The 14,219-nt window shown below is 45.5% G+C and overlaps 1 protein-coding gene across 4 annotated transcripts in view; it reads left to right on the top strand.

Annotated features, from left to right (window-relative positions):
• si:ch211-137a8.4 (cylicin-2) overlaps positions 1-10,245 on the top strand; it is a 28,719-nt gene extending 18,474 nt beyond the window's left edge. For 2 of the 4 annotated variants that reach the window (XM_067507350.1, XM_067507352.1), the window contains exons 2-4: positions 2,081-3,661; positions 4,276-4,824; positions 9,219-10,245. In XM_067507350.1, the coding sequence (XP_067363451.1) occupies positions 2,284-3,661; positions 4,276-4,824; positions 9,219-9,241 (1,950 nt within the window). In that variant the 5' untranslated portion in view covers positions 2,081-2,283 and the 3' untranslated portion in view covers positions 9,242-10,245. Of the gene's footprint in view, positions 1-2,077; positions 3,662-4,275; positions 4,825-9,218 lie in introns of all 4 variants that reach the window. The other 2 variants (XM_067507349.1, XM_067507351.1) reach the window with 1 other exon arrangement.
• Positions 10,246-14,219: the final 3,974 nt, after the last annotated feature.

Genomic DNA, 14,219 nt, shown 5'->3' with positions numbered 1-14,219 from the left:
TTAATGTGCAGTCCAACTGAGTTGGACATTAGCGTTCTCACAGACAGCTTCGTTCCGATAAAGCCCAGGCAAGTTCCAGGTTGCAGTGCACATCTGGAAACTGCGGTGAAATGTGTAAACGTGCTTCCCTCACTTGGAACTTGGGTGTGCATGTATTTGATTGGCCTGTGCAAATTACAATGTCGAGCTAAGGTCAGATTGTTTGATGGATAAGCTCTTGTTTTATTCTCTGGAGCTGTCTGCGCTGGCAGTCTGGCAGACAGCAAACCTGGTGGTCTTACCCAAGGGAGCGAAGGGGATTTTTCACACAAGGCTGTTTATCTGAATGTGGCCGAACAGTCATTCGGTCAGATAACCAGTCATCTGCCAGCAAATCAGCCAGACAGCTGAATTGACAGGTGTCAAGAGATAAGGGGCGTCCATCATCCAATAAGGCAGTAAGTCAGTCAGCCACCCCATTTCCCAGGCAGCCAATATGGCAGCTAGTCAACCAGTAAGCAGCTGGTCAGTCAGTCAGTCGTGGCCACAACATTGCGAGGATATCTGGAGCATGTGATGCATGTGTTTACACCTCGCTCTCTCCATGTATGTGGCTGCCGTTTCCTCCCTCGCTTGCCCGTCCACCTGAGCGTCTGCCTCCTTCGGTCTGACTCACTCATTGCTTCACCTCCTCCTCTGGGAGTGAGTGACTAAACGTCTGGACTCTCCACACTTTCACACAGCTGAGAGTCAGTTACTCCACATCTGACTCACAGATTCCTTTAATGGCTGATTCATTCATTAAATTCTGCTAATGGTGTTACAACCACACCTGGAATATTCTCCACTTTCCTTCATGCGAAGCAAAAACCCCGGTTGAAGACCAGTGTCAGACAAGTTAGGAGAACTGTAGTGTAATTCTTTACACTTCCATCACATTGTTTATTGGCCAATATTGGTTCAGATGCAGTGATCCTATAGTAACAGATACTATGTGCACATCCAGGCCTCGTGTATCGTATTTCGCTGTGCCACACAGCTCCATTGTTGTCCAGGAACAATTAAAAACACATTTGTGAGCCGTTTCACACGCACTGTGGTTTATTTGGACTCGTTCCCACATGCACTCACTAAAACACTAGAGCACCAAGTGTGGATTATTCCGCAGCTCAGAATAGTCCCTCACAAATATACGCTATTTCCTCAGCTAGTGCATTGGTAAAGTGTGTTTTAAAGATTTACAGCGTGTCACAGCTCAAAGTCACACACAGTCAGAAACTAAGGAGGAACAGACAAACAGTCACATTTGTGCTTTGTGGGCTGATGAAGTGATGCTCCTGAGAAAAGTTTAAACATGTGCACTACATTCACTTGTGCTACATTGGCCGACGTTATGCAGAAACTCTCCAAACACTCAATAATTCATGACTCAATCCCATCCGTGCTCCTATCACTTACAGTATATGCATCCATTTTAATGCAGTGTTTAAAGGGGGGAGTCCACAGAGTTTTCTCATCACAGTCATACGCAGCCTTTGACAGCAACTTGTGTAATGTCTTTTGTTGCTCTGGAGGAGCTCTGTCATAGACGTAACATAACTGGGGATGGCATTTTCAACAGGACATTGTGCTTTTATTTTGACGATGCCAAGTTCTGCTCAAGTGCCTTTTTAAGTGGGCTTGATGTGTTTAAAATGTCTGAGTTGGATGGGACAGAACACTCAGGGTCACTGGAATGACTTAAAGTTCACACTCAGCTTGGAGGATCCTATACTGCTACTGGACTTACATTTTGAAATCAGAAAGGAAAACGAGGAGCATGTGTCCCACATCAAATCACAAAGGCTGTGAATTGTGGAATAGTCACTGATTGGGAAACATCATAATTGTGTTGCATTTCCCGCTGAGATTCTCTATTACAGTATGCTTCACTTCATTCGCCATTCAATGCACAGTCTAGACCAGACCAATTGAGTGTCTATGGTGTTGGTTCAGGCTATTAACCATCTGTGCCTCTTCCTCTCTCTCTCTCTCTCTCTCTCTCTCTCTCTCTCTCTCTCTCTCTCTTTCCATCGTACTTTTCTGTCTCTTTTCTCAGCAGGAGTTTGGAGGACTAGTAGGATGCTGAGTGTCTTTTCTCCTCGTCACTGTTCTCCATCCTGCTCTCCATGACCTGAGAGCACCACCACAGCGGGAGGAACGAAACACCAGAGCAGAGAGGAAAGAGGAGGGCAGAAGGCCAGGGAAGGAAGGAAGGCAGGACCACACTTTTTTTGTTCATATTATTTGTTTTCCCTTTCTGAAATGGCGGCGACGGAGGCCAGCGCGGCGCCAGTGGTCCAGGAAGACGGTAAAACTACTGAGAGTAAGCCAATAGAGGAGGAGCAACCGGCTAAAAATGCCAATGCGAACTCAGAGACTGTTAACAGTGAAGTTGTTGATAAAGATGGCGTTGCTGTCAACAGCGAAGCGGTCAATAACAAAGAGACTGTGAACAATGACACAGCTGCAGCAGGAACTGAGGAAGAAGAAGGAGCAGTGAGCGGTGAGGCGGCTCCTCCCCAAAGCTCAGACAACGCGACTTCTGCTGAGCACAAGACCTCGTTCCTGGACTCCTTCCTCAACAAGAGTGGCCTGGGGAAGGTGATGGGAGGAAGGAAGAAGAAGGAGCAAAGCACGGCTGCAGGAGGAGCAGGAGAGGAGAGTGCTGCAGATGGAGGTGAGAAAGAGGGAGAAAAAGGCGGCGAGGAGGCTGCAGCAGCTGAAGGAGGTGCAGAGGGGGGCACAGAAGGTGAGGTGGCGATTGAGAAAGCTCCAGAAAATGGGGAAAAAGAGGAAGAGAAGAAAGCAGAGAAGGTCAAAACGGCGGAGACTAAAACCACAGTTCGAGATCTGATCAGGAAACCGGTGGCAAAGATCTTTTCCCATCGCAGCACAGAGAAGAAGGACGGTGCCCCTGCAGAACCCCAGAAACAAGTAAAAGTCCGCTCTAAGTCCCTGGACCGGCTGGAAGATCCAGAAGCACTTAACACTACTGCAGACTCCACCACAGAGGAGGGAGGTGCAGCAGGAGGAGCAGAGGGAGGAGCAGATGAAGAGCAGAAAGTCACATCCTCAGCGACCACCAAGCACATGACACGCTGGCACTCCTTCAAGAAGCTTATGGCTCAGAAGGCGCACAAGAAAAGTGGAGGAGGAGAAGAGGATGTAAAGGAAGATGGAGCGGAGGGAGGAGAGGGAGGAGGCGGAGACTCCTCCACGCTGGACTCCAAGGAGTCAGGACAGAAGAGGTGGAAGTTGAAACGCTCCTGGACCTTCCAGGGCCTGAAGAGGGACCCGTCCATGGTTGGTATCAGTGGCAAGGCCAAGGGTTCCGACAAAGATTCCGCTGACAACGCGAAGCCAGAGGAGGCAGCGGAAGCAGCAGCAGGAGGAGGGGCTGAGGGAGAAGAGGCTAAAGCAGAAGAAGCAGAGGAGGCCAAGACGGAGGGAGGTGAGGAGAAGGAAAAGGCAGAAGGCGGCGAGGAGGACAAGGCAGCGACAGCAGGAGGTGGGACAGTGACACAACACGCCAATGAGATCTGGACCTCCTTCAAGAAACGCGTTATCCCCAAGTCCAAACGGGCCAACACAGAGTGCGCACCCAGTGGGGAGGACGGCACAACTGCAGCCGCTGCCTCAGGTGAGAAGTCCTTAAATCCCAGATCTTAGCAGAATTCTTTAAATAATTGTCCAAAGCCATAACAGGCTAAATGATTGAAATATGTGTCCAAAAATGCAGAAGTTGAACACAAATTTGCTTCTTCCTGGATCATTAATCATCTCATTAAATAGCAGTTTATCTTGGGACCCTTCAGACGAGGTCTGACCATGAGCTGGCGACCTCTGTGTTCTGTGGGCACGATGGTATCCATCAAGTCCAGTTTTTCTCCCAGCAGACGTGTTTAAGAAGCAGCGTAGATGTTTTTTTCTTTGTTATCCTGCTTCAGCATGGAAGCTGACGATGTGTTCGCACTAATTGGGTTTTGGTCCCAGTCCAGGAAGCACACACAGAAGTTAGTGGCTTTCTAACTGTGGGGGACATAACGTAATTGAAATTTCTCTCGAATAAAATATTCAACATCTGATGTGAAATTCAAATCAGGCTGGAGCTTCAGTCAACAGTAAAGACTAAAGTTAGGGGACTGTCTGCTTCAGGCTGCATGAGCAACTAAAACACAGAACCTTGGGCACAATGGAATATTTCTGAGGGATATTACTTTGGTTCTTAACCCTTCACTTTCTTCCTCTATCCAGGTGAGGATGGAGAAGGCGAGGAGGGCAAAGATGGCAAGTCTGCCAAGGCCAAGCGCTCGCATTTCGGCCGTGCAGTTTCCCTAAAGAACTTCATCATGCGAAAGGGCAAGTCCACCAGCGTGGACCTGGGAGAGGGCGCCAAGGAGGAGGACGAAGAGGCTGCGGATGGAGGACAGGCAGCAGCTGAGGGAAGCGCAGACGGACAAGCTGCCACGGCAACCGAAGAAACCAACAACAAAGATGCAAAAGCAGCGGAGAAGACGCCGGCAGAGGAGACTGGAGGCGAAGCGGTGAAGGAGGCAGAGAAAGAGGCAGTGAAGGAGGCAGAGAAGGAGGCAGTGAAGGAGGCAGAGAAGACACCGGCTGAAGCTCCGGTGACGAACGGAGAGAACGGCTGCTCCAATGGCACAGCGGAGAACGCCACACACAATCACCAGGAGGAGGAGAAGACGACGGGGAGCAGCCCCGTGAAGAAGAGCAAGGAGGCAGGAGGAGTGAAAGAGGAGGCCAACGCCAAGATCATCAACGCCACAGCGGCTGTGAACAGCGGTGAGTTAGACCACGTCGAGCGGGACTCTGACCATCTACCAAACAGCAGCAGCAGCAAAGATGGAGAAACTAACAGTCAACAAGAACTAACACCAGCACTAACGAATGAGCTAGCATTAGCCGTTAGCAGGGAGGAGGTGGAGGAGGGGGGGCGTTGTGAGGATGGTGCAGAGCAATGTGACCAGGGAGAAAGTGGGAGAGGGGAGGAGGAGGAGGAATGTGATGATGAGGAGGAAGAGATGAGGAAGAGGGATCTCCGAGAGGCAGCGGTGGCCATCGTTCAGAACGTGATGTCGGCAGCAACCGACCAATTAGAGAGGGAGCTATGTGTCGACAACGGTTTGAATGGCTGTGACGACGCCGACTTTAGATAAAGTAACACCCACCCACACACACACACCTGTGCACAGGTAAACACAAGTATGTGAAAATACACACTTAAATGTGCCAAATGTAAAGTTACTGTAGACATAGCAGCACGGGCGTGGACACGCATGCAGGTCAAAACCTCCGCGTGGACACGTATACGTCCATCATCTTTCGTCCGATTGCATGATTAAAGTAATGCGGTTGTTTCTATGTCCCTTTAAATAACACTGCACTGTGCAGTAGTTGTTACATACGTGTTTGTTCACCTTGAAATAAGCTGTGAGTATTCGTTAGTGGAGACAGACAGCGAGCGTCCTCGCTGTTATTGGACGCCTGCTAATTTCATTACAATGTCAAGTTCATGAACAGCCATTTAACAAGGACTCAGGTGGCGACTCCCAGAGCAGCTATGGTTGAAAAAAAAGGTTTTTTTGAAATTGTCTAAAAGTACAAACATCACATTCGCTGCCACGTGTCACAGCTGGTCACTGTTCCCCCGCGACTTCAGCTTTTATGTGATGATGCACTGATGTGAGGAGGTACAGTGCCCTTCACTTTGCTCACTTCTCTAACGTTGCAGCCTGATTCTACAGTTGTTCACATTAATTTTTTCTCATTTCACACTTGCTCAGTACTTGGTTGAAGTACTTTTTACAGTCTTTTTGGCTATGACACAAGTTTCGCACACCTGGCTCAGCTTTGCAAATCCTCTCAAGCTCAGTCAGGTTGGATGTGGACCATCTGTGGTGAGACATCGTCAGGTCTCTCCAAGGATGTTCAGTAGGGTTCAAGTCACGGCTGTAGCTGGACTCTAGGACATTCACAGAATTGTCCCTAAGTCACTCCTGCGTTGTCTTGGCTGTGTGCTTAGGATTGTTGTCCTGTTGGAAGGTGGACTTGTTTGAGGCGCTGAGCACTGTGGAACATTTTCATTGAGGATTTCTGTACTTTACTTTCCTCAACTCTGACCAGTGTCCCAGTTCCTGCTGCTGAAAAACACCCCCACAGCCACAGCTTCACCATAGGGGTGATGAGTGGTTTCCTCCAGACATAACTATCGGAATTTGGGCCAAAATGTTAAAGTTTGTTTTCATCAGACCAGAGAATCTTCTGCCACAGAGTCTGAGAGATTCAGGTGCTTTTTTGTAATCTCCAAGCAGCTTTCATGTGTTGTGCACCCAGGAGAGGTTTCCGTGTGGCCACTTCGCCATTAAGATCGGTGGAGGGCTGCAGCGATGGTTGTCCTTCTGGAACTTTGTACCATCTCCACACAGATGGTACACACCATCTGGTGGTCCCAAGACATCAAGCTCAGCTCATTCATTCATTCATTCAATCAGCTCAGTGATCCTACGATGGTGGAACAAACTACCAAACTCTGCAGGCTCAGCAAACTCTTCTGCACCTTCCTATGCACTTAAATCTATTATATTAAAAAAAACTTCCTTTCTGCTCTTTCTTGCATTTGCGTCTCCTGAAATGTAAACATTTCATCCCAACTGTGCAGTGCTGGTCCAAGCTCAGTAGAAATTGGGGAGGGTTGTATCAGGAAGGGTGCAAATCAACATGTGGACAATGATCCGCTGTGGTGACCCTGAACTCACGGGATGAACTGAAAGGACAAAGAAAGAAAAAAAATAATTATGAGGTGTTGATTAATGAGAAAAATGCATTTAAACAACTTCAGTGTCAGGCTGCAACGTAACAAAATTTTAAAAAAGTGAAGGGGTCTGAATACTTTCTGAATGTCAGAGCAGATTCATCCCCTAAGTGGACCTACCCATGTCCTGCTGAGTGTAGCTGCCTTTCTCGCTCAGACCGTTTCTCACGCTCCCACCTGGGATCCACTCAGAGCTGCTGGACGCTGAGCAACAGGAGGTGAAATGCTTGTGAACCAGAAGGTGCTCTTTTCCCTCCTCCATTATTTATCAGCCTCAGCCTCCTCTCTGTTCGAGTGCTGCATGAAGCTCAGTGTCCAGCAACTGCCTCGCTTTGATCACACACAGGGGCCAGCAGATACTCATGGAGAGTTCTGGGGGTCCTGCTGCTGATGTGCACTTTCCTGGAAGCCTCTTGCTCTAGTTTGGCTAAAACCAAACTGTTTACCAGGTAACGTTTGGCACCCAGGCCTGAAACGAGCCAAAACTCTGAATTATTGTGGAGACACACCAGCAGCTGCTTTTACCGAGAGTAGAAGAAAATCAAACACGCAATTACAAAGCCAACGTTCAGCAGTGTTGTAGCTGACAGATCTTTAGCTGCCAGGTTCATGTCATCTGTGGGAACATTTCTGATTTGTGAACTTTCCCAAAGCAAGGCCTGATATCTGGGTCTGGTTCCCTTAAAGACTGGACTTCAGCTCATGTATCAGCATGTTCAATTTCCAGTTATAATTAAGACTTGGAATAGTGACATAAACTGTTTTATCTACAAGTGGGAATCTTGTAATTATGACAAATTACATGACATGAGCACAGCTTTACTACAGAAAGAGCAGCTCTGTGTGACTAAAGCACCTTTTAGATTTAAATTCAACTTTTCATGAAGGTCAGCACAAAACCTGTACTTACTCGCCCCTGCAGGACTTTGTAACTAGTAATTAAGCTGATCTCTCGTGGATTCTGCGCGTCTTTGCGATTTAGGACTTCATAAAGACGTGACATTGTGCATCACAATCAGGCATCTTAGCTCGTGAAATCCTAGACTCACTGATTTAGTTTACTGCGTCTTTAGTTTTGAATGAAACTGAGACTGAAAATGTCTTTTGTCCAACACACAGACACCACAGCTGTAACCTGAGGTTGTGCACGAGAGAACGATGCGTGAGGCTGTGTGGCCTCTACAAACATCATCCCAGGTGTTGCCGACAAACGTGACAACATAACCAGCTGGTTTCATGTAGCGTTCAGCAGGCACCAGGTTGCATGATCCCTCAGACTTTACATGGACTTTGTAGTTTTCACCACCAACCTGTACTTGTGGAAGGGCTACAGGCACATTTCCACATCTGATGGTGCTCTGTGCACCTTCCTGCTGAAACCCAAAGTGGTTACAGAATTAAAAATCACTGTAAACTGATGCTTTTCAGTTCTGTTCCGACTGGATAAGTCTTCCTTTCCTGTCGTCTTCCATGTGAATGAGCCCAAGCTGCAGTGACACCGTCTCAGGAAAACGTAAGACAAACTCATTGAAGTGAAAATACAGCCGTGTGACAGTGTTTTAGTGGCAAGTCAGGTGCACAGTGAAGTCAGCGTTCATGCCTTTGCACCTCGGCGACAGAAAAAGTGGAAGATGCGTTAATGTCCATTTTTAATGTTAAAAAACCACCAATTGATGACGGGGTAAGAATGAAAGCCTTTGTGTGAACACACCATCATCACACTAAAACAAAAGTTATAAAAACACCTTAAGCTCCTCCCTCCTCGACCCTCGTACCGCCGCACTGAATGGGCGGCCGACTTCCAGCTCTAACTAGCTCTAGCTTAAATAGTTAGCGCTGTGTTTGGTGTGGAAGAGAAAAGCTGGTTTAGCAGACATCAATAGAGTTGAGTCCATCAACGGATTAGTGGGCAAAATCAAAGTGTCACGGAGCCTCTTCAACAAGCCAGATTAAGTAGCCTTCTCCCCACGGTCTCATCTCAGTGGTCTCATCCGTGTGGGTCGAAGTGACCAGAGGACACGAGTGGATCGTTAGATTATTTCTTCCAGTTTTAAGGTCAACAATGTAAAAAAGGTGCTGATACAGGTAGAGGACAAACAGACAGACAGGCAGTGATACAGAGACTGTCTGACTTCCTGTTGTGTAGCATGATAACAAGCACTCTGTCACATTGTCTTATAATCTCATGAAGCTGTTGTGTTGTCGTTTGCTTTGTGTTTGTCCTTGACACAGAAATAACCCACATCTGTACTAAACCACTAAACACACATGACCCTTTTTATATGACTGTTTATTATTATTATTCTTTTTCCAAGGCCTATTTTTTAATACATTTGTTTCAATCTCTTCTGTTATCATTCACCAGACAAAAAGGCGGGAAACGTGTGAGGCCACACAAAGAGGATTAGAACTGCCCGGGATTCGCTGAGCAAGGAGCTCTGAACCCTCCCCAACCCTCACCCCCCGACCCTAAAATCCTCCTCCTCCTCCTCCTCTCTCCCTTCATCCCTCCTCTCGAATAAACGGAGTAATCACGTGTTAGCAGACGGCCACGGTGAGAAAGAGAGAGAAGGAGAGATCGAGATGCAATTCATGTAGACGAGAAGTGAAAATTAATAATTACTCAGAAAGCAATAATTCAACCCTTCTTTTCCATCCGTCCATCTCCTCCGTTCAACACATGCAAACATGTTTTTTTCTTTCCTTGTCTGTGAGATTTGTTTTTATTGTCTACGAGAGAAAAGAAAACTGTAAAAAATTAAAAATAGAGACATTCCAACCCCCACCCCCCCCACCCCCTTTAACGCCACCCCACCACCCTTTTTTTTCCTCCTTAAACTCTGCTCTCTGTCTCTACCGACTCCTGACAGGTGGATTTAAAGAACAAAAAAAAAAAAAAAAAAAGACTGTTAGGTTTATATTGGCAACCCTTTTGGTTTGTAGTCCCCCTCTCAATCACCCCCCTCCCCCCTTCTCATTCGTCCCTGTAGATATTTGACAGTACAGCAGGACCATGTTGCTACAGTATATAAACTGCCCTGAGGACTGCCACTTCCCAACCAACACTGCAATGTCTTCAGCTCTGTGTGTTTAATGTTTTTAGACTGTTATACTGTGTACATGACTTAAAAAAAAGGAAAAAAGACAAACCGCCACCGAATATTAAAGTCAAAATGTTTTTTCTTTTCCTGTTTGCTTTGGATTCTCTTTTTCTTTCTTGTTTTATTTTTTAAAAACACATCTTCTGTTATCGCAGTCTGACGATATGCTGTAATTAAAAAAATATTGATGATGATGATGATGATGTTTCATTGGTCCAACTTTTCACATGTCCGCTAGCAAATTGTCAAGAAAAAAAATAGTACAATAAAGATTAAAATCTAACAACTAAACTGCAAGTCATTGTGGCCTTTTCTATTTTTATCCGGCTCATTGGAGGCTTGTGTGCACATGGGCGGGTGCAGGGTGGAGGGATTGGGCTGGGGCGGGGCCTTACGCCGATTCACCCATTGGATGCTCATTAATCTGCGTATCGATAATCTCATCCCTTTACGTAAGGGGCAGAATAATACAAGATTTCTTTGTATTAAAGTAGATTTGTGTGTATTATCTGGAAGCAGGCTGCTGATGGTTCGTGTAGCCGGACAGGGACGTCCATATGCCAGCTGCAGCCTCCTCACACTGCCGCTTTTAGCGCACGGGGATGCACTTCATTCACATTTAGAGTGGAAGGCACAGAGAATTAAATCTGTAGCAGCCAAGAATTGTAGGTCTTTACTTATGCATAGTGTTGTTGGTCATTGTCCACAGTCGTCACTGAACCAGCGATAACGTCCCTGTGCTTATGGGTAATGTTTGTCACAGTTATATCTGAGTAAATGCTCTTTACTTTCTCATGTGACATCGTTCAAAACAGTTATAGTTTCATTTAAAATCATTTTTTACAGTATGACTCCCACACTTACTTTTGCTTTTCCGGCACATTACTTCATTTTTAACAGTGTTCATGGTGACATCATCGTCCGCTGCTTGCTGTTTTAGGACACGCTTATCTTGTTTGAATAACATTTTATTAGTACGGTTGAAGATCAACACCAGTCACAGGTTATGTGTTTATGGCTCGACGAGCGGAGCTGGAGTTTGGGAGGAAGAACAGTGCACCACAGTGTTGAGACATGACAGCCTCACTCAGCCATTTCATGTCGGTCTGCTGTGAGTGGAGGTCCTCTGGCCCCCCCCACCCCCTTTTCTTTTAAAATTAAAATAGTCTTTATGCAGTTTTTCTAATTCAACTGTAAAACAGCCAACAACTTTCAGGTTGTACATATTACCAGAAATATAAAAGCTGTTTTGCCTACATTGTTGCTCCTTTTCGGCTGACGATGCCTGATAAGAAGACAAAGCATCATTATTAAGATCATGTCTGGTGCTCAGCGGGGAGGTGTCCTGTCAAAGTGTCCTTGAGCCAAATGCTTAAACTGCTCACTCAGTGTAACAGATCTGAGCAGCAGCTGCTGACACATTTATGTGCACAAAAGAAACTGCAAGACATGTCAGACAAACATCACACTGGGGAGGTCACACAGAGGTCAAATTACACTGAGGTCCATATTTTTACATCCAGTCTTGGGGGGCAGTAATGCACTCCATTAATTCTGAATGACCTGTACAGGTTTGGACCATTCTGTGCAAAACAAAAGCCCTTAGCAACAGTGGAGAGGAAGAACTCCTTTAACGGAAGAAACCTCCAGCAGAACCAGGCTCAGGGTGGACGGCCATCTGCCTCGACCGGTTGGGGTGAGTGGAAAGTGAAGACAGAAAAGAAAAAGAGCAACAAAAGCAACAACAAAACATTGGGCAGGTTGGTAGGACCAGTAGCTGCACACTGGAAGACACACAGCTTCAAAGCCGGGGCCACCTGCAGAAAGAGACAGAGAGAGACAGAGAAGGACAAAGACAACTATGGGAGAAAACACACAGAGTTAATGACATCCAGTTGTGACAACTGCGAGGTGAGAGGAGACGACAGAGGGTCAAGAGGAGGAAAGGAGCTCAGTGCATTGGGGGGTGGGTCCCCCAGCAGTCTAAGCCTATAGCAGCATAACTATAACTAACTATAAGCTTTATCAAAGATGAAGGTTTTAAGCCTAGACTTAAAAGTAGAGAGGGTTTCTGCTTCCTGAATCTGAACTGGGAGCTGGTTCCACAGGAGAGGAGCTTGATAGCTAAAGGCTCTGCCTCCCATTCTACCTTTGGAAATTCTGGGAACCACAAGTAGGCCTGCATTCTGAGAGCAAAGTGATCTACTGAGATGATATGGTGCTATGAGGTCTTCTATATATGATGGAGCCTGACTGTTCAGAGCAAGCAGGCTCTTTAGGGAGTTACTGGGGCATCCTGAAAGTAGGGAATTACAGTGGTCCAACCACTTTGAGACAGGATGCTCCTAATTTTGGCAATGTTCCGTGGGTGGAAGAAGGCTATTCTAGAGATTTGTTTTATATGTGAGATAAAGGACAAATCCTGGTCAAAAATAACTCCAAGGTTCCTTGCAGTAGTACTGGAGGCCAGACTTATGCCATCTAGACCCAAACACTATGACTATGTTTTCTAATAATGTTGCCTAAAGGAGACATATATAAAGTAAAAAGTATTGGTCTTAACACAGAGCCTTGTGGAACTCCATAGCTAACCTTTGTGTGCATGGAGGATTCATCATTAACATGAACAAATTGAAATCTATCAGATAGATAAGATTTAAACCAACCTAGTTCAGTTCCTTTAATCCCAATTTCATGTTCCAGTGTCTGTAATAAAATGTTGTGATCAATGGTATCGAATGCAGCACTAAGATCTAACAGAACAAGTATATCTAAATCCTGACTGAAAGTCTTTAAACAAATATGTGATTAAATGGAGCTAAATGCATCATAAATGGCTGGATGTAATGTGAGTGTCTCTGAAAATGTCAACAAGGCCACATGTTGAGACTCACAGCTGCAATAAGAACACGTCTAGCCGTCTGCAAAGTGCACGGTGATGATAATTCCCTACTGTCAGTGAAATCGGCAGCATACTGTCTTGTTGTCAGGCCAAATCTCTGGGATTATGTTATTACAGCGAGTCATAATGCCAGGATAGAGTTTCTGCAACACAAGCGTGCACACACACATAGAAAAAAATATTCCGAAAACCTGAGGACATTTTATTGGACATAGTGGGGGAACAGTGGTGTCAGTTTTGATGATGTGTCAGAGTGTAGATGAACAGAAATGAAATGCAGATTATCACACAGTTTGTGGAAACAGCTCCAAACAGAACATGGACAACATGTAAGTATGTCTGAACTAGTCCAGCCGTCTTTTGTCTTTCATTGGGTGTCAGTAAAGGACAAAGGTTTGCAATGTAGAGACAAAGCTAATGCTGCACACAAGGCGTCGTCCTTATGACTACATTACATGACAATTATGTCAGGAGTTCAGCAAAGTACTGGCAGCTGCTAAGCGAATGATATTTAGGCTACAGTTGCTCTCATTAGATCAAATTAGAATCCGCAGATAGAGGATTTGGGGTCAAGTTTAAAGACATTTTAAGCTCAGAAATAATATGTTAGGATGGAGAACACTCCTGCTGGGGTCATTTCACATCTATCTGGAAGCTGTGAAACAGACAAAACAAGGTTTGTGATGCTTATTTTTAACAAATTTTATCTCTAGCATTTATTGAGGTCCTACATTTCTGTTATTCACTTTGCTTAAATCAATGTTAAAGAGCAATCAAAGCCAAAGAGACAATGCTCAGTTTTATATTCAAATTCCATCCCTCACTGTTGTGCAGGGCTGCAGCTGGATGCAAGGAAGCCTACATACAAACCTTAGATCCCACTTGGAAGATTTCACCTTTTCTTTTTTTTTTTTTACGTTGAACCCTGATTGATTTAATTTTGCTGTTTGTGTCTCAGCAGAATAATCTAAATAAGTGAAAAATGAAAAAATACAAAACAGTAATAAAACACTCTACAGAATCTCTGAATTCACTAAATGCTGTAGCCCTGCTCTCTTGGATGAGAAATAAAAACTTTACAATGAGAGACGAAGAGGAAAAGCAGCTCAGAAACTGAAGCAGCTGCTTTGCATGTTTATGTGCCGGTTTTAATAAAACACACTGCAACAAGTTTGGTGAGAATCTGTCTACAGTAGAGCACAAGTACCAAAGGACGCGCACACACACGCACACGCACACGCACACGCACACACACACACACACACACACACACACCTTATCCCCATTCACCCCCTAAACCAGCTGCTTCTTAGTCTGCATCTACTAAAAATTCTCAATAAAAAAAAAAAAACCGGAACCATAA

Source organism: Channa argus, chromosome 6, assembly GCF_033026475.1.
Source record: "Channa argus isolate prfri chromosome 6, Channa argus male v1.0, whole genome shotgun sequence".
Classification (NCBI taxonomy): domain Eukaryota; kingdom Metazoa; phylum Chordata; class Actinopteri; order Anabantiformes; family Channidae; genus Channa; species Channa argus.
The sequence above is the reverse complement of the archived record's forward strand: the minus strand, read 5'-3'. Positions and strand labels throughout refer to the sequence as shown.